The sequence below is a fragment of the Notolabrus celidotus genome, chromosome 23 (assembly GCF_009762535.1).
Source record: "Notolabrus celidotus isolate fNotCel1 chromosome 23, fNotCel1.pri, whole genome shotgun sequence".
Classification (NCBI taxonomy): Eukaryota; Metazoa; Chordata; class Actinopteri; order Labriformes; family Labridae; genus Notolabrus; species Notolabrus celidotus.
In genome coordinates this window covers 16217930-16239339 of record NC_048294.1, presented here as the reverse complement: position 1 = coordinate 16239339, position 21410 = coordinate 16217930, and the positions used below count along the sequence as shown (strand labels likewise).

Here is a 21410-nt window from a genome sequence, read left to right as displayed (position 1 = left end):
ATGCTGGCTGTTGAACTGTGCACTAATAAGCCAATGGTCTCTCATTAGAGTGGAGAAGATGGTTTCCATGATTTCTATAAGGAATGTCATATTTTGATTTATTACAGGGTGTATTGTAGTCCTGTAAAATACACAAAAAGTTATCCCCACTTTATTATCACAACTAAGAAACATTAGGCAAATAAATCTGTCCTGTTTTACTGATTATCAAATATAATTTGCACAGACAAAAACAGCTTCTATCTGACAATCAAAACCAAATGTGGGTTTTACCCTTCGACTGACATTCTGAATAAGGATAAAATAAGCTGTGAGATAATGGATCTTCCTCAGATTACATCTGACTCCATTCACCTAGAAAAGGTGCATTTGTGTTTTCTGAAAGTCTGAAGCCAGTTCCCTTCAAACTAGATTTACTTTGGAGGTTGGAGCTGGTACCCAGTTTGCTATTTTTGGCCCAACTTTTATTCTGAGGAGTAGCTGCATTACTTAGTGAGAGAAACATTGAGTGCTCTGATTATGTATATCAAGCTCTGAAACAATGGGGGTATTGTTAATAAGTAAGGCAGGGGCTGGTCCACTTGTAACTGATTGGTTTGGTGGAAAAAAAGAAACAGAGCAGAGGTGCAGTTCTGTCTGCTGTTCAGGGCCCATCAATATTTTATGAATAATGGGTAGTGATAAAATGCATGAAGTATAAACAAGAAGTTTATTATGTCAGGAATGCATAACAGTGTGATGAACAACTTGAGCAGAAGTATTCAGAATCAATACAGACATGGCTTAAAACAGCCGGTTTCCCAATACTTCCAGTTATATTGGATCATTTCTGCCAAATGGCTTACAAATGGCTACTACCATCAGGATGATGGACATAAACCTTCTGTGGGATTGTGAAAAAAAGCTCATGTTGTTTTACTATTTCTGAAAAAGTCAAAAAACAAATAAATAATCAGACTTGAAAGCTTTGTGCTTATAACTTGGAGCTATTAACATAATAAACTATAGTCTTCATATTAACATGTACTAAGACCACGTTGCTGGTTATTAAAATAATATAATAACTAAAAAGTCAGTGATTTTAGCTTACTTGTATGTGTAATTCACCTGCGTGTCTCTCTATCTTGAAATTTGGTGGCAAGTCACTTGGTCACACAAGCTGTCTGAACTTTGTAAACCAATTACATTAGTAACCACCAGGAAAAATGATCTCACACTCTGAGAAACACAGTGATTAACTAGCTCATTAGTAAGATAATATGTTAGCCAAAGCTGTAGCTTGTCTTTGATGACTCTGAGTTTGCCATCCCCTTTGATCAGCTCCAGCACCATACTCTTGTCTAAACATGATCTCTTCTTGCATCAGGAGGCCAAAATGGTGACAACCAACCGAAATGTAACAACACAGTGGCTACAACTATTGCTTATACAATACATGGTTAGCATGCTAATGTGAACTTTTTAGTATTTAATGCAGAGTTTAGATCTGCCATGTGAGAATTTTGCCATGCAGATATTGTGAAATTCAGGACAGTTAACAACACAATCACCAGAGTCATATGGATTCATCCAGCGGGGACCATGAAAAGTGAAGCTAATGCCTGTTTTTTCTATCTTGATTTCTGCCTCTAACATTTTAAAAAACACAAAGGCCACCAAAAATGGAAGTGTAAAACAAAATACACAACACTCCAGGACCTGTTTTTCTATGTCTGACCATAAGCTTTCTCTGACCACACACTTGAATGAACATCAAGTTCACTTTGATTTATTTCACTGTTCGTCTCAAGAGCTGTTGAAAAGGTTGAAAAGGTTTCAACGGATTGTTCATAGCCGCTGACCCTCATCATGAGCTCTCTGCCACAATTTTTTTCTGCAGCCGCTGTTCCATGACCATACTTGGGGTGCTGTGTGAAAATAGCAGGCCAATACAATGTTTTTCAGCTAGACTGATGTTTCCCTTGACAAGCAACTTAGGATCTCTCAGCACTTCGAAGTTTGCCTCGTATTGATTTCATTCTGACAGGAGTTCTTACAATGCGTTATCACTTTTTTGTTCTAATTTGTATGAACACATCAAAGCTTTGAAAACCTGTTGAACTGGCTCTGGTAGACTTTGTTAAGTTATTCTTTCATTTGTGTTTCATTAACAGAAATGTTAGAGCGTTTTTATTGGCATACCTTATAAGAAGTTTTTAACCTTTTGGGTACATTTGGGTTGTAAGGGAGTCTCTTTTTACACACTATGATCAGAATGAAAAATATTGTTATGAATGTTGTGAATCATGGTGATATCTGAAAATAATGTTGGGCTATTTTGTCTGGACCACCAACTCCCATGTGGGTTGTGTTTTCTCAGCAGCTGTCAGAAAATCTACCACCAAAATCAGAAGGTTGTCGTATCAATGCACAAAAATATTCCTCTCAGAGGTGTCAAGTGTCATTTCAAAGTGAGCAATAATGAAGCGACTGCCAAGTGCAGTAAACCCCCTTCTGTTTCCTTTAAAGCTTTAAAAAACAAACCTATGGAGAGAGCAGGGTTGATGTGAACCGTAGTAAAGTGAAAGTCAAACTCCACCTGTGGTTACATACTTTAAACTGTGCCTGGACCTTTCGCTGGCAGCGGCTGACATTATCCTGGAGAACATCCAAGAAGGAGCAGAGTTTGAGGCTGAAATGGAGCCAAACAGTGGGATCAAATTGAGGACTAGGGATCAGACTAAGAGTTGTGCAACATAATCCTTCATTTTGCACCCCAGGAACACATCTGGAGTGTCCTAAATCACCCAAACACTGCATAAAAGGCATTGCTCTTCTTGTTTTTCATTTTAAAGTTTTATTCCTCTTACTCTGAGATCAAAAACAGACTTTTTTATGGACAGGCTCAAGGTCAGAGGTCAGATCAGGGTATCTAGATTAGACATTACTGTGGCTGTTTTGCATTTAGAGTCCTGTTTTATGCTGCTGAAAAAAGCCCAGTGTCACAAAGTCATTGTTTTGAGAAACTTTTGACACCCATGCAATTAATGTCAACTGTTCAGTCTGTTCAGAAACTTCCCCAACCCTATTACAACACTGTAATTATGCAGAACCTGTAACATGAAGACAGAGTGCTCCTCTTTGGCGGTATCGGGGTCAAAAGACTTCTCAAAATGATTTACATAATAACTCTTCACTGCATTGTTACTGCCTGAAATTGAATCTGGATATTTTCTGTGATGCAGAACCAGACAGGGAGATTGTTCCTCTTGGTTACAGGGACTTTCAATCTTTTCTATCCTGACAGCTCCTTTAATTTTTAGTGGAAAGAGCAATTTTCCCTCCTAGATATTATTCATTCCACTGCCTGCTGACAAGCCCACCTCAAATGTGGAGCATTTGCATGTACTACTGTGCGACCAGAAGAGAACTTTTAATTTCCAACCTTGCCCTTTGACTAACTTGTAAATGCACACACATTTTTTGTGTGGAAAGCAAACAAAATACCTGCAATTTAGTCCACAGCTTTCAACCTCAGGGAAAATACTGCAAGTATTGCTGGGAGGAACAGGTCATTCTGGGAGAGATGTTACCAATTTCCAAACGGAGGACTACCTGTTTACAAAACGACCCCGTCTGCTCTCGACATGTTAAACTTGGCAAAGCGTGTAATTGTTTTTTACTCCTCCAGCTGAGCTTTAGCAGACTGATAGTGTTGACAGGAATGTGGCAAACAGGAAAACACTGTCTAGATAAACAAATTAAAAACCAGGGCATCCGTGCTGAAAGAAAAAACTGTGAAAAAAAAGGAAAACAAGCAGGATGTCAGCATGAAGCAGACTGTGTGCTTCCCTTTTCCACCTCAGCTGACGTCTAAATATCAGGGGCATAAATATTCACCGATCTGAACTGATCTTAATGTTAAAGATCAGAGTGTACCAGTCCATGGTTTTGAAGTTATACTGAAGTTCAGTTATTATTTCTGCTCAGTGTCTGCAGTCTACGAAACTCTGACATTGACCTTTTACCCTTTTTAAGAGTAACATTAGCTTAGGTGGCTGGTCAGGTAGCTCGCAGCAACAAGAAAACTGCATGAAACCAAGTGTGACAGAAATGTTTCTCAAATGATTTGTCTGACGGAGGTTGTTCCTGAATCAGATCATAGTTCATTGTAGTTCAAAAGCAATATGTAGCAGTGTCTTCTTGCCATCCTGCTTCTGGCTTGTTTGACCGTGGGAAAACGCGGACAATATGTAACTTCTACAAACAGAAAGACAATCTAATTACTGACTGACATCCATTATATTCTTCTTTTTTGAAGGACCTCCAGGAAAGCGAGGAAGAAGAGGCCGCGATGGAGAACCTGGTATGTACATTTGTCTGTCTGTCTGTTTGTGTGCGTGCGTGGGTGTGTGTGTGTGCGTTGGCGTGTGTGTGTGTGTGTGTGTGTGTGTGTGTGTGTGTGTGTGTGTGTGTGTGGCCAAAGATCACAGGCGTCTCAATCCAAAAAACATTCAAGGAATAATTCAGTGAGACATCAGCAAATCATACTGCACTTACAATCATGTAAAAGTACACTGTATATCTTTGGAGGCCAAAATAGGTTATAGATGTGTAATTTGTGGCCTTGGCGGTTTTAGCTTCAGTCGCTATAGAAACACAGGATTTTCACAGCAAAACCGGGAGACAGTGCAGTTTGGGAAGGTCACAATAATGGGCTAAGTTTTTGGAGCTAAGAGCAACTCTCTAAGGCCTCTTTTTATAATCTATGTAAACACAGATTTGTATGTTTGTGAACCTCCAAAACTTCAACAAGTTATCATAATGCATTCAGGGCCTCCACTCTCCTCCCCTTCCCACTCTGCTGAGCTGACTCAACAATGTTGGCCAAATGACTCCAGGCCTCCAGTCTCGAGGAAAAGGACATGTGTGCAGCGACACTCCTAGTGTGCAGCGACACTCCTAGTGTCGCCACAAATTGAATCACAGCACTTGGCAGAGAGCTGCATCCAAACTCTGCTCACCTGATAGTGAAAGTGATAATGGGCTCAGGAGCGAGGCGCCGTTCCCGCGATGAGCAGGCGCAGCAGAGCACAGGAACAAATGTAGTGCCCTTGTAAAAAGAAATTAGAGAGACAGGGCAAAGCAAGGTCCCAGTTTGAAGTGAGGTGGAGTAATAAAGGAGCGGTTTGGTTTCACAGCCTGAGAAACAAACTCTGTCTCTGCGGGGAGGAAAAAACAATCCACACACTGATTTTTTTTAAAGTTGCAGGGATCAAACATAATGACTTGAGGTGAGATTTTTGCCTCAAAGATTCTATTACTTCCCTAATTTTTTTTAGAATTTTTCCAAGCTCCTTTGTCACCCTGCAGAGGCTGCATTCTGTTTTTCAGGCCTCCCCCTTTCTGATGTACATAACACTGAAGTAATCCAGTGTATGGGTTGAAAGCCAGATGAAAAATGAGAAATGAAATGACAGATAGACAACAGTTCAATGTTCTGGTTGGCTACAGTTCTGAAACAGCGCCAGTATTTCGTTTGTGCAGCCCTTAACTTTCCAATGAACATCCGCCGTGCCAGTGTACTTCAAATGGCACCATTGTGCAAAGACAGTTTTGTTTTTCTGTCCCTGCTCAGCCAGAGCTAATGTGAATGGCTTCCTCTTGACAAAGCAATTGGAAACAAGCAATCATACCCAGTCACAATGTCTGGACCTGAGTGGCACAGTGGTCTATTCAGGGAGGACAAAAGGAAACAATTGGGATGACGAGCCGTACCATCTGTGTAATAAACCAAATGATTGTACAAAACCAGGATGTAGTATGCTTTCATATCAGACATCTGGGACTCAGATTTTCTTCACCTGAAATGGTCCCTCACCTGCTAGACTGACTGTTTCATCAGTGTCATGCCATGTAGTTAATAAGTGGTCACACAGCTTTTCATCTACTTGTTCATTGGTTATCTGCAGCTTACACAAAAACTTCAAATGGCTGTGCAGAAGCAATATACAAGAAGTCGTTGAACAATGAACATAATTAAAAATGTTGTGCTCAAACAGGGATTCTGCATAATTACTTGCTTTTTGGGCTGAGTTATTTCTGCTACATTTTTTTTTTTTTAAATGTTTGCAAGCATAAAAGGTGGAAACATTATTCTACTTGAAGCTTACAGCTGCATTCAGAAGTAATAAATACGAAGGCACCATGCTGCATTATAGGAGGCTGGTGTCACACTCACTTCCACCGGATAAAAACTATTTAGGAGACATTATTTATATGACGGAGAAAGTCTAAGACGGGCGCAGCAGTGCTGCATTCTGCACTGTAAGCCTTCTGCCAATCCAATTTCCCTCTTTTAAGTTCCCAGCACCAGTGGATGTTGAAGGGACACATATTTTATTCATGATTCGCTCCAACCAAAAGTAACTAAGCCACAGCCAGTTTCCTACAAACTCATGGTGAGGTGTTTTTCAGTTTACTCATCCTCAAAGGCGAGGGGAAGCTTGTGCCCACACCGGGCTGCAGCTGACAGGGAGAACAAATAGGAAAAAAGACATGGTGATATTTACCCCTGCATTAAAAATGAATGGGACACTTCATCAGGAACTCCTGTTTGTATACTGGTAATGTATGGAAAGGGGAAAGTGTGGCATGACAGTTAGGGATGAAGAAGCTTCTGTAGCAAGTCAAAGCCACACTCTCAAGCTGTCCCTGCTGAAGAGTGTTAAAAGGCTCCTCACATATTTTCCTTATGTGAATAATCAGTACTTTTACTCCCGAAGCCTCCTTCACAAAAACAGGAATAGTTGCTCAAGCTGCACTGGTAAGCAATTTAACTTTAAAGCTACTGTGAGGAGTTTTCAGCTGGAAATGAAACAGCCTTAAATGAATACTGACGCCTCTATATGACCTACAAAAGCGAGTGAGAACACCAGGACAAATATGAAATACTTATACATAACGCCTACTTTATATATCTGTCACCCATGACTCCTGGTAGGTGTCAGAGGAGAAGACCAAAAGCATACTTCTTTTTATTTTTGGCACCATGGTTTACTTGGAGTTACATGTTAGCTGTATAAAATAAAGAAGGACAACATCAAAGTTCCTTACGGGAGCCTTAAAGTCATGCATAAAGTATGAAAAAGAGCAGCTCCCTTTGTAGATACCCAAATCTTCTTTGGACATACTACTTTAAGAGCCCATTGCAGCTTTTTTGCATCATTAAGTAAGGAAGCATGCATATTGAGCGGATGGTCATGGGTCTGGGTCCTGCTCACCCTGATGGGATTCTAGTCCATATAACCACCTGCTCACTATACATCACACAGCTTATTAGCCAGCTACCAACTAAAGATATAAACAAGCTGTCAGTAATTTATTCAAAGGTTGTTTTATTGATATAACAATGATTTATGTATGCAGCTCAAAAAAATAGTGCCTTCGATTTTCATGGTCGGTCAAGCCTCCATGTGGATTTGTATCAGCCTGATTGCAAAACCAACTAACATTACACCAAACATTTCCATTTAAGGAAACGTGAGATAAGGTGAACAGGACTTCTGCAGGAATCCTTATGCTGACGATTCTGTCCTCATTCTACTTTTCCTCTTTTCAGAGCTTTTCAGTGACACCACACTGCCGTTTTCACTGCCGTTCATGGTTTAAGTAACTTTATAGACATCGTCGCGTAAAGTTGCCCCCACCAGCTCTGCTGCAGTTGTCCGAATGTTTCACCACAGTGAGGCAGATGTGAAATGTGCTGGACTCCTTTATATCTGTTTGATTTGCCATATGTGGTCAGGTTATTTCTGGCCTCACAATTGTTGTTGAGTATTAATCATCACTGTTTTGGGGTTTTGACCAATCAGAGTCGATAATTTAATACAGTTGGGTAATAAGCAAGAAAGCAAGATTAAAAGCTTGATTAAAACTTTTACAATCGTTTCAGCAATCCCAAACCACATATAGTGCCGGTCCAGAGAGTTCAGTGAGCTTCATACCCTCTGATGCGTCTGGGTTGCTGAAGTTAAATGACCAGAGGTGCCAGCGTGAGCACAGAAAGGGAAACTCAGCCTGAAGCTGAAGCTTAAGGGGTTGATTATTTCACAAAATGACAAAATGTCACAGACTATTTAATTTAACATGGATTATATTCCTGTAAAAATGCTTTTGGTTTAACTTCGGCCATCAAATTTAAGAGTTTGAAGGCTTATACCGTTTGAGGTGGCTTTTAGGTGTTTGAAGCATGTTTCAAATTTCTATCCTGTAATTGCTGGTTGAAAACTTCGCGCTGAGCCATTCGACACAGTGGGACATGTCGAAATACACACAGTGGAGCAGGTTTATTAAAAGCTAAGTGGTCTACTGTAACTCAACCATCCATAAAACAACGCTACAGAAGTGCAGCCCAGTGAGCCTCAAACACACGGCTCCTTAAGCACTCCAGCTGCTGGAGTCATTTGCACTTTCCTCTGGTCCTGAAGAAGAACAGTTCAAGGACATAAGACTTGTAAAGCAAAATATAATCCCTTCTTTTAAGGGTTAAAGCAGCTGGGTACCTCTTTAATAAGAACCTAAAGACCTTACATGATTTTCAGGGTTCTGAGGGGCCCTGATGTGTGTTGGCACACGATGCTTTGAGCAGCAGTAATTGGGAAAAAGACGAGTGTCACCTCACAAAAACGTGGGGGTATTTTTTAACAAGCACACAACCCCTTGTAGTTGTGAAATTAGAGCCACTTACAATTTAATATGTGATCAGGAAGGCTGGTCATTGTTGGACCAACACCATTGATAGTCGACAGAAATCTTGTGTCCTTTCGATTCCTTTTTGTTTTCCAAAGGTAGATATATTTTGAGGATATTGGAGTTATATTTGAGCAGTGTGTCTGCATTTTCCGCACAGCCAGTAAATGCATCATGGAAGATGTGCATCGTCATAAAACCTTTCTTCCCTAAAAGTTCAGTCTCAGCAAGAGTCTAATTTTCTCGTTATTTGGGATGTGTGGTTTTAATGGAACATTGATGATTTGAATCCGTTTGATGGCAGATTGAAACCATACTAACCAACTGTTTTTCTTTTTTTCTTTCAGGACCTCCTGTAAGTATGCCTGCCTCACATCTTCAACTGTGGTAGCCATGGGAAGGTAAACTCTCTGACATTCTAAACTCTCTACATAAAGCAGTCCATCTATAATGTATTTACAGGGCAAAGAACATTAAAAAGAAGACAACATTACAAAACATGGAGCAACAACCAGCAGCTTGCTAGCTCCTCTTAGCTTATTCACTGTAAACAGGAGGAAGCTGCTACCCTGGCTCTTTCAAGAGGTGGCAAATGCAACCTAAAAGCAGTTCAAAAGCTGATTAGCTTAGCTTAGTTTGGTTTAACTGAGCCCAAAATGACTTTGCTTAGCTTAGTTTGGATCAGCTTAGCTTAGCTAGGCTGCAAGAACAAGCGTCTTTACACACTGAAAAAGCTTTTGTTTTAACAAAACATGGGCTTTTGAAATTGGCTTGTTTCTTAAGATTATTTGACCATGCTTTAAGCATAGCACTAAGAAGTAGACAAACCAAGAGAGGTTTCCGGATTTTTCCAGAAGAAAAATGAAATTCTGAGCCTTCAAAAGAAGGTCTCTTTTTTCCAATTACAAGCTTTTCCAATGTCTTGTCTTTGTAAATGGTAGAAAATACAAAATATCACTGGACCCTGCCTTTCTTAAACACATTAACTGTATGATTATGGATGTCACGCCTCCATCTTCACCCATTGTGAAAAAGGAAGCCAAAGTACCACCTTAGTGGCAAGGGTGGAGCTGTTGGTTGGATGTTAAGGCCTTTCCACAAACCAAACTACACACTTAACTTAGTAACCAAACTTCAAAAGTCCATCAGATGGGTACAGTCCAAAGCGAAACAGGTTATTGTGTTGATTCGAAGCAGACGCTCATGGCTATTAAAAGTTCAGTGCCTCTTGTCACGTAGTGTCTGTTATGTTTTACCATGCCATTCCTCCTCTACTCTGCTAATCTGGTGAAAAATGCTGCCAGAGGCTGCAATTGTCAACAGAGCTGTCAATCAACTTTTTAAAAGTCAAATAACTTATTAAACGGAAACTTCCTTCCATTAACATATAAAATGTTGACACTATAGACTGTCCACAGGGGGAGCTCTGAAAGTTTTAAGCTCTTTAAGTTTGTCCATCCATGATTTTTACAGTTTTTACCCATCTTTCAGTGTGTGCCAAGCTAAGCTATGTGGCTAGTTGACAGCGATATAGCAAAAAAAGTTAAATTCTCCAATTGTGGAGCTGTTCCATTTAGTATGTTCTCAAAGTGTTGCAGTGAATTTGTTAATATCCACAAAGTATGAAACTGTCTGTCCAGCTAATGTAAAAGACATCCCATTATGACAAATGTGTTACCAGGAATCTCAGTTTTACCTCACAGACCAACTCTATTATTAAAATAATCACTTGATCCGTGCCGTGCCCTAATACAGAGACTCTTCCCTGTCATTTGGGCAGTCTGGTTTGTAATATCCTCGCTACCAGCCTCCATCTCTGCCAACTCCTTGCACCCGAATAGATTATCCCACCTCATTAGGCTGCCGGGTGATCACAGATGGAAAACTTCAGAGTCCCCCCAAAGATGAAGACAAACCCATACATACACAGGCACCAGGGGTTTGTGACAGTTCTCAGCATAACCAGGTCAAGCAAGCTCTGTATTTTTGGGCTCTGTTAAGATTATTTATAGTCCAGAGGCATGTGTGATTGAATAGGTATAATAGCGTGTGCCGACTGAGCTGTAAAAGTTGTAAGTTAATCCTCAGAGCCTTCTCAGGCATTCGCTCCCGGGGTTCTGGGACGTAAGTAAGTGCAGGTGGTCTCATGTCTCAGCCTCTTTCTCAGCAGAGCTTACATCTGATGAAAAAAATCAGACAAAGAAGAGCAGACCAAAGCACAAAAAGTGTTAAATAAAGACGACACATATACGCATGGGATGACTGTACTTTCAGGATTGTTCCATCAGGTGTGACATAAATCCAATGCGCAAGCAGAAAGTTGCTCCACTTGTGGGCAGCAAATCACTCTCTGATGAAGTCATTCACGGTGCAGAAGTGCCGTAAATGTTTGGTAGGGGTCTGAGTTTTACTGTTGGCAAAACAAGCAGGCTGAAGCAGAACTGTTCAGAAAAAAAGGCTATAATTTATGGGACGGTTCAAAAAAAGATGAAGTCTGGATGCTTGAGTGCATTTCTAAATGTGGACAAGTCTTCAAAAAAAATGCAATGATCTGACAATGACTCACCCGATAGTCACCAAATCTGCTCACCAAATACAAAAATCCACTGCCAAAATAAAGAAAAAGTAGCATGTGTTTTTTTCATTTGGTATGCCCACCCGTGGGATGGCATAAGACGCGTTGCTATGAATATTCAACAGCTCCCCTCCATAACTCTGTGAACACTGCGTAAATTGTACACAGACCTCTGAGCCAAACAAACCAACCGCTGCTTAAGCCATTACAGATCTCTGTGACTTTATTGTTACTCAGCTGCTGGTGAATGGACAGAGACCTGCGGTTGCAGAGACAGGGAAAGAAAACGTCTCCTCAGTCAAGAGTCATCAGGGAAGATCCCCATTACTGCTTGTGATCACTGTTCTGATATGGAAAAGTGATTTACCTTGTTGTCATTTCCTTTCTTTTCCCTCCACCTTCTTGTCAGTTTTGCATGGCATCATATGGCTCAGAGATCAAGTGATGCTTGGCTGGATATCTTTTCCCTGTCCTGCAGACATATTGGAAAAATATTAAGGGAGGCAAGTTAAAGATATAAGAGGAGGTGATGTTTAACTTAGAGGTTTTTACAACAAGAATATTTTGTCTGCTCTTGCCACTGAAACCAGAAAAATGCTTTTACTCCACACAAAGGTCAGTGAAGTCCGTGAACAAACAGCTGAGGTTACAAAATATCTTTTCCTTTTTCATTTTGTATCTTATTTTCTCATCTTTCTGTGGCTCCTCAAGGGCGGTCCGTGTCAAAACATCAACCCCGAAGCACCCACCACTGTGTGTGCACTCCATTTAGCACCAATCAAGCATAAAACACCATCCCCGAGGCTGCACTCGAGTACCCACCAACACCACACGCCGACTGTACTTTTCAAGCACAGCCTGAATGCCATAGTAAATTAAAATTATACAGACAGAGAGAGAAGCTCGTCTGTTTTGAAATCTGGTTAGAAGGCAGGCAAAATATTCGAAAACGATACAATGGTGGAAATTTTAAACCCGCTCCAGCTCGCTAAGCATGCCTCCACACCACACTGGATTCACAAGCCAGGCCAGTTACAGCACAGCCCGGGAGCCCTTGCAAGAGTTCAGTCATGTTTGAAATGAAGTAAATAAAGCTGGCTGCGTCTGTTTCTGTAGTTGACAAGAAGTCTCCACCTCGCCGCCGAGATTCAAGAGACGCAGGTCGAGGAAGATCTGTCACAACGTATGAATTATGCAGCTCAGTTACAGGGATTAGAGGCAAAGTCAGGGTGAAGCAGAGGAGCTCAGGCGCCCTCAACCCTTCATCCTTCATCTGTTATGCACCGCAGCTCCACACCTGTTAATAAAACATATTCCAGCTGGACTTTGATCACTTTTGCCCTGCAGAGGTGGAGAAAGTGCCAGTTTAACTGCACAGAAACTGTAGCCTGTTTTTTAAGAAGGTGCTGCCTGCTCCCATGTTGTGTTAATTAATTTACAGATTTGGCTTTGTTGCATGTTGAGAGAAATAGAAATAGGCTTGTTAGTAGTTTGAACACATGAAAAGCACAGACACACAAAGAGCTGCATGTGGATCTATCTGTAATGACAGCGTTACTTCTGGCTCATAAGGGTACTAGTGCCCTAGGAAGCAGACTGTCATTGGATGTGACAACATTAAAAGTTTGACCTTTTTGGTGTCGGTGCTCTGCTCAAGTTGTGAACATCAGCAGCACGTGTCTGTCAGCAAATGTAGAGAGGAAGCACTCGGACAGAGAGGTTTACTCACGGTGATTTACAGCAGTCAATAATGCACTTTGGCTGGCTGAGCAGGCTGACTACTCACAGGGTGAACTAACTGTCACTACATTAGCATGCTAGTTATGAGTGCAATGCTCACAGTTAGAGAATAAGTTTGACAGCTTTTTGATTGAAAGGAATTTTCCTTCAGCTCATAACATCAAATGATGAGAAATGTTGAGCTGCCACAATGTGGTTGTAATTGACTCAACAGAAGAAGTGAAAGAAATACTTTTCCAATTGGAATATTGTCTCTTATTCAACATTTCATATCCACGACAAGAAGTTTGCGGGTCAGAAATTTGCCTACGTATTGCTAAGAAAATGTTTGGCTCCAGTGTTTGGCTTTTTATGTCTACAATTTGGTTAAAGCTGTTTAAATGTTTCCCATTCTCAGGAATAATGAGACCTTCTCTTGCTGAGTTTCTGAATTATAATCTTCTCAAGGCTTAATTTGCATTTTTATACAGTGCTACAGAACACACACCAGACAGACAACCAGCCACTCACAAAGTCACACTTTTTCACAGTCCCTTTTCATACACACACTCACCAACACATACACACATTAAAGTCATTTAATGCCGGCTAATTGTGATACACTGTGGATATGGGAACCAGATGCCATTCCCAAGTCAGTTTTCCAGTGTGGTTTTCCTATCCCTGCCTAACCTCTGCATCCAGATTCCCTCAGTGAGCACCAGCCACTTGTGGTCGTCCGTTCCTGCCCATTCTGCTCTGATTACTCACATCCCTGTCCTCCATTTGTTTCCTGCCTTGAAAAAAAAGGTTCCCCTGGGGCTCTTGGTAATATGATTGAGGGTTCCCTAGCAGAAATAACAGATGGAGGTGTGCGTATAGATATATTACTGGATGTGTTTCACTTTGTTCCAGGTTTGTGTGTGAAACTGAGTACATTTCACCTCCAATGGTGCCTACAGGTTTTTAGCTGCATATGTCTGAAGTTGCATATGGCAGTTTCCTCTCCACTATTTCCACTATGACATGGTGTAATTGAAAAGATTTGTGCATTCAGATGGGACATTTCACTTTTACTGGGTAAAGAGTTTATTGGAAATGTTGTAAAGAATAAGTGCTATACTTTTTACATAAACTCTGACACTTAATTGTAAGCAAAGTGCATTAAGTTTTACTTTCTTTCCTAGTTAAAGAAGTATCCTATCTGCTGAGCTCAAGCTGCAACTTCCGGGAAGTGAAGCCAGTGCAGAAATGCAAAAGTATTCATTTGAAGCTGGTTCCAAAAGTCGTTAGAGCCCATGTTAAAATGCAAACTGTTTTAGGGGCCATACCTCATTTCTTTATTCATAGCCACTGTAACAGGGGTAAACTAATTTGTTATAATAAGGCTAAGAGTTTTTTCAAACCGAGGTATAATTAGAGGCATGGCTGTTACATTGTAGCTGTAGCTGTTTACCCAATATTTACCTCTTGCCGGTTTCTTGAGAAGTCATGCTCCAAGTTTGTTGGAGTCTGCCTTACCAGTATAGCAACCCCTGTCTGTTGGGTTCCTAACACCTCTCTAGAAACTAATTAATGGTATCGCTGAGACTATGTTCATGTTTTACACTATCCATGGTGAAGCTACAGGCAGCTTTTAGCCTAGCTTAGTATAGCTTCATGAAGGGATGCCAGCAGTAAGAGCTAGCATTGCTCTGCTCAATGGTCACATAATCTGCCTACCAGCTCCTCTATAGCTCTCTGATTATGACAGTGAATCTACAGTAAGCTTACTAACCTGTCCCAAGGTTTATGTGCGTGATGGATGCTCAGACAACAGGGAGATCTAGAGGATTTTTTACCAGCATAACCTTTCAAAAATGGGTAAATAATTGTCTTGGCCCTTGCTTATTGCTGACGTTCGTGAGGATTTGTCACTTTTTACATTGAACCTCCCAAACAGCTTGCAGATTCATCAGACTTTTCTCAATATTTTTTTAACATTTTAGCTATTTAGGAATCCAACCCTGGACGAAAGTATCAGAACCATAAGGAGTCAAGTTGGTAGAACAGCGGACAGTGCTTTGTAGCAAATATGTAACATGCTAACGTGTTAGCTTGGAGGCTTACATTTGTCAGTAGGCTACCGTTGAGAAGAAACAAACAGGTTTCATTTAACCTACAAGCATTGCTCAAGAACATAGACTGTATAAAATATGGACGTAGTATATGTGACGTCACCCATCTGTTTCTGTACTGTGTTTTGAGGCCAATCGTCGGCGGCAGCCATATTGCTGCTGTCGAGCAATTGTGGCGTAAAGAGGCGGGCTTTGAGCCTCCTAGCCAACAGCTACAGTGTTCCCGCCTGTCAATCAAGTCAGCTGTTCCTCTCATTGGAAGACCTGTGATCTCAATATCTTTGAAATTGCCGCGTTAGAAAAAAGTTCACCCCCCTTGCAGTGTGTGTGGACCAAGAAATTAGCTTACCAGACTACACTCCTCTTCTGTACCAGGCTGTAAACATGTTTATTTCTGCTGTAAAGATCGTCTTTTTTGAATTGGTGTGTATATGGTTTCCGGTACTTCCTGAGCCAGCCTCAAGCAGATCCTTGATGAACTGCAGTTTTTGACACTTCCGCATTGGACTCATATTTTTAGATCGGAGGTTGCCGCTTGCTCAAGAATCAAAACCCTGCTTAGCATAGCATAAAATTGAGTAGCTAAGCAAGGCATAGTATTGGGTAACATAGCATAGCATAGAGTAGCAAAACATAGTGTAGCATAGAATAGCAAAATATAGTATAACATAGCACAGAAGAGCAAAGCATAACATAGAATGGTATAGCATGGCATAGAATAGAATATACTAGCATCGCTTATCATGGAATAGTCAAGCATAGCATAGAATAGCAAAGCATAGCATTGCATGGCAAAGCTTTACAGCTGCCCTTAGGAGCCAGTCTCCATTTTGTCTGTGATCTGTGAGATCACATGTGAGCATTAAAGAGTATGTGAGAAGAACGTTGCCATCTCTGTCAAACAAACTAATCTTTATTATATTCTGCTGTGACTGATGTTCCATCATTTCTTAATTTGTGGTGTATACCTGTCTGAAATTTGAGGGGAAATATGATTTTCATATAAAGTGTGGTGAAGCCTAATTTTTCATTCCTGTAGTTTGATCCCAGCCTAAAGTGGGCTAGTAGGACAAAGCCACTGAGCTGTTTCCACTTTCCTTTGGTCTTATTGCTAAGCTAAACATACTGGCCACTGGCTGCAGTTACAGCATAAACATGAGTGATTTCAATGTTCCTATCCAACTCTGAGCCAAAATAGAGAACAACCATAGTTTTCAAAATGTCGGGCAATTCCTTTTGGTTAGCCAGGTGAAACTTAATCCAGACTGTTGTTTTAGTAATCTTAATATCAATGTATGGCAAACATGACTCATTATTTCATTATGCGTAAGTGCATAAGTTGGAGTTTAGTCTTTCAAATGCTTTACTTTGGCCATCTTCCATCTTTTGTGGTTTGCAGCGCTCTTCACCTGCCCCCCTCTGCACCTACTCATTCCCTGTCAACACTCGGTGCCTGGAGGATTCCTTTGCCTTGCTTCCTGTGTACACACATTTATTAATATTGTGAAGCTGTGTGAGAAAACCCTATACCCGTAAAGAAGACATTGTAAAAGCGGTAGTTGTTGGCCTGTGCTCTCAGAGATGCCAGCGCTCCAGGGTGAGATGATTGAATCCATGTGGCCGGCACTCCGAGCTACAGCAAACGCTGCCAGCCGTGTTGGCCCAGGTTCTACATAAAGGATATGAGCTCCATTTGATGGATTGATTTCGGGGATCTCAGTACATTTAACAGGTCACTGTGATGAAAATGTATACAGCCGAGTCCAGACAGAGGTTACATGCATCCCCTGTTCCCTTCTCTTTGTATCGTGTTGGATTAGTTGGATTGTTTCACAAGACTGTACCAGCAGCTCGCAGCCAAACCCACGAGAATATCTTTGCTCATGTCAACAATGGCTAAAGCTGTGGACGTTAGCCAACTCCTCCAACAGTCAGGCGAGCACTGTCGAGCCCTCATCCTTCATGATTTGAGTAAATTATAGGAGAGAACAAATGTGAAAAATGGACATTCAGTGTCTTGACCTCTATGTAACACGATTTGAAGGTTGACAGAAATTTCAGCTTGTGAGTTTATGTAAACACTTCCCGGAAATAAGCACGTCATTACAGTCTGAATTATTTTGCTTTGTTGGGAACAGACTTCAAATGAGGATGGAAATATATTTTCATATGTTTTAATAACTGCAGTGATAATGGTATTGACATAAAAGAGGTGGCATTATGCTTTTTTTCATATTTAAAAGACAAATATTAAGTTAAAATGTTGGACGCGAACACTCAACCTCGAAAAAGTTTCCAATAGTGAGATAAAGGTGTGTTTGAGGAATTTCAGGATGAGCTTGTCGGCTGCTCTGTTCAAACAGATACTTTTTGTCATCTGTCATGTTTTAGAGTTGTATTTTTCTGGTGTTTAAGCCTTTATCTAGAGAGGATAGGACATTGGATGGAACACAAGACCAGGAGAAAGAGTATGGACTGACATGAGGGAAAGGGGGCCACCCGCTTGAGGACCGTAGCCTCTGTACATGGAGCGTGCAATTGAACAACCTGACCAAAGCTGTAATTTGTCATTTTAAATAGAGCAACTCCAGTAAGCACAATGATAATGACTTTGCAAAATAGCATCAGTGGAGGTGGACTCTTGTGAGCTGGCCAATAGGCAGAAGTTATTTTGAAGGAAGAAACACCAGTTAAATCAAAAATAAGATTTTGCTTTATGGCAACAGTGGAGGAGGCTTCTGGTGAGAAAGTGGGCTCGTGGGTGAGTGGTGGTTTATCTTAAAGCATCGATATCTTAAATAAAGAGTGTCAGAAAGGAGCTGAAATAAGAGGTTGCATTGACGCCAGCCTGAGATAAGTTAAGAGTCTTTTTTAGCTGAAAATCATGTAAAGCTACTACAGAGCTTTCAGAGGGACAACATAAAGCCTGAAAATGAGCATTTTCCCTTTAAAATAGTGGTTTCTCTTTCATCAACACTCCCCACAAAATAGAGACGGAAAAGAGGAAATGCTTGAACATAACTTCTTTCAAGAACAATCAATAGTGTTTTATATTCCGTAAACCTTGCTATAGTCTTAATGTTGGGCTCTTCTTTCTTCAGCTTTAGTACTTTATTTGGAATAAAATTTTAACAAATTCAGACTTGATCAAAAACAGACTAATGTAAGAGCCACATATGAAATGAATCTTCGTGCCAAGATCATTTTATTGAACTCCACTTACTCTTTCCTGTAATATGAAGTGTCGTAACTTACATTTTCAGATTTGAATGGCAACGTACATGCCGCTTGCGGGTTTGGCCCCGGTTCCCTTTGCCATTTTATATTTCCCTGCAGACCACTCCATATTCCTCCCACACTCTGTTTTGAAGGTGGCAGAGGTTTCCTCTTTTTTTTTCACACCAACAGCTCATTCAGACCAGTGCAGGAGACAGTGGTCATGGTTTGGCCCAGAATAAGAAGCTAGGCACGTATCTGGATAGAAAGCGACTTAATGCTGATCCAGTGGTCCACCATAAACTCGACAATAACATGCGCACAGGATGTTCTGTTACAAATCATCTCGTGATGGAAGCTTGACACGAGTTTGCCCAGCGTTAAGCAGCAGAAGATGTGAGGCTTACCATCAACCTGATATGTGTCGTTTTCAATAAGTGGATACAGTGTGTTTGCTTTGGGGCAACTGCAATCTGGTCATCCCCAGAGATATGAAGGACATATGTATTACTTTTTCATGTGACTTACTTCACAGGGACTAATCTTTAAAGCGAGGTTTAGGGGTTATAATTTTCTACTGCCCTTACAGTAACAACACACCATTTACAGAACCAATGCAATGTGTGTTTGGAGCCACAACATTCTTGGTTCTTATGAACATTTTTTGTAATGGAATCTACTTTATTGGGACTGTTTTTGGAGAAGCCTTAGCTTTCTTGCTCAGTATTGCACAATGAGATTGATCCCCTTTTAAAATCACAAGTATGAGGCTACAGCAGCAATTTCAAGGAGTCTTTGCTGGCTGCCAATTTATTGCAAAACAACAAATATACTCTCGTCAATGTAGGCACCCCACCTAGAATTAGGATTATGTTACCTTTGGATGAGTAGCTGTTCCGCCTTTTACTGCCCTCATGCTGAGCTAAATCAGTCTACTGCTGGTGGAAGAGTCACATTTACTTTTTAGACATTAACTTCATCTCCAGCTAACAAATTTTCAGGGAGAACTATGGTTGTCAAAAATGTCAGTACTTGCATACTTCTCAATACCATGTGATTTAAAGTAATACAATCAAGGTTATCTTTAAGCTTAATGGTATTTAGAAGTACAAAAAGGTATTAAAAAACAGGTCTGCTGTTATATTCTGAAAAAGCCATAGAAAACGTAGCTTAGCAGTAGTATACATAGAGAGACAGTGAAGAGAGCGAGCACTACTAATGATAAAGTAGTGAAACAGAGACATATGACATTATTTTCAGATTGATAGAAACACATTCAAACCTCTGAACAGCCTTGTAGAAAGATACTGGATTTTGTTTACATGCTGCACCTCGTCCTGTCTGCTGTTTGTGGCTATCAAACAGCCACGACACAGCAGACTGTGTCGTGGCTGTTTGAGATCCATTTGAGATCTCGTAAGGATGCAGCTATGTTAGTGTCTGATGCAGACTGACAGACCGGGCGGAGGAGAGAAGCAGTGCTGTCACCTGCATCCTATGTGGTTTATAATGGTCCCGTCATATTCGCTTCTGACAAGGGGCCTTACACACTGTCTAACGACTGACACCTAAAACAGTAAGAACATGAGAAACACGGAAAGAGAACACACTCTCTGTAAATACAGACATCATTTTGACATTTTTCATCTAAGCGTGAAATCAAAAACAAGTAAATTACCCAGTTTTGCGTGCCCATGAGTTCGTTTTTTTGGTTATTATGGTACTGAAACAAGTATGAATATCATTTCATTTTCACCAGTATTGTATCACATTTCAACATTTTGGCATCCTGACAACTCCACAACAGCATGATCTGTGTTCTTTAAAATGTGTATTTTTTTCCTTCTGGAGTTATGAGTATATTGCAGTTTTCAAACATTCATCTGGCCTTTCAAAAATGCAGTATAGTGTTAATATAAGAGCAGTATAGAAGGTTTATCATGTTCTACAAAGTAAACTCAGTGAGCAGGTTTGATCAAACAGAAGCAGACTGATGAGACATGGAGCACCTGCTGGAGAGCTGCTTTTGAAAAGGAGCCAGAGCAGGAGCAGTAAAAAAGATGTGTAAAACATACACAGGTGCTGATTAGAAACCTCCCTCGGGGGCAGAGTGAAACCACAAAGCTGCAGAGACCACTCAACAAATAGACACCCGCTGCACTTTTACTGTAGTACAGTTCACTCCTTTGAAATAGTCTTTGCAGGAGAGCTGTTTTAACAGTCTCTCTCTATATATATAACAAAAACATCACTCCACTGGCTTCAAGCTTTTGGAAAAGCTCCAGTGGGTGCTGTCTGTCCAAGTGATGTGCAAATGATGGGCCGTATAATGAGCAGGTGCAGGCTGTGTAGCGAAATCATTTCCACATGCTTTACGACCAGTTGGAAGAGTGAAATGAACAAGGTTTGTCAGGCAAAACATGGTTTAGTGTCTCAAAAGCGGAGTGTCTCTTGTAAAGTATAAATCTGCCCCTTAGTACTGCAGTGTGGAGGTACTTTCTGAGTCTTTTCATGTGATAAATACAGTAAAACAGACAATATGATTATTTGAGGATTATGTTTCAACTGAGTTTTATTTGTAATTTATAGACTCTAAGTATATGAAGCTTGAAGATGCTTAAAACCTAAATCACAAAAGTCTCTACATTTTTCTTTTATTGGTTTGAGTGGGGTGTGATAACATTCAGTTAGCCTATTCATTACCAAAATCACACATCTAATTATGTAATCACAAGTCAAAATGTCTCTAACGATGTGCTAGTTTACACGAGAGCCCAAGCTTGGTCAGTGAGATTATTATTGCTTTTGAGCATGAGTTTGTAATTATTTAAGAGCAGGTGATGAACGTTGGCTTGGAGAGCTTAATTCCATAACAATATGGCACTAGCTAATGCTACACAGCCTTAATTAACATTGCAGCCTCAGCCATAGACTGTATGAAAACATGACCAACACTGCAGCTCCTCTAAAGTGGAGCCAAAACTTTCAGAGCACCCCCTTCTGACTGGCTGCATTATAACAAATGGGATATATAGGTTGATGGACAGTTGAAA

At 40.6% G+C, this 21410-nt stretch overlaps 1 protein-coding gene across 1 annotated transcript in view; it reads left to right on the top strand.

Annotated features, from left to right (window-relative positions):
- Positions 1 to 21410, top strand: part of LOC117807859 (collagen alpha-1(XXV) chain) — a 181207-nt gene that overhangs the window by 97015 nt on the left and 62782 nt on the right. The window contains exons 3-4 of the mRNA XM_034677269.1: positions 4301 to 4345; positions 9078 to 9085. Coding sequence (XP_034533160.1) covers positions 4301 to 4345; positions 9078 to 9085 — 53 coding nt within the window. The remainder of the gene's footprint in view (positions 1 to 4300; positions 4346 to 9077; positions 9086 to 21410) is intronic.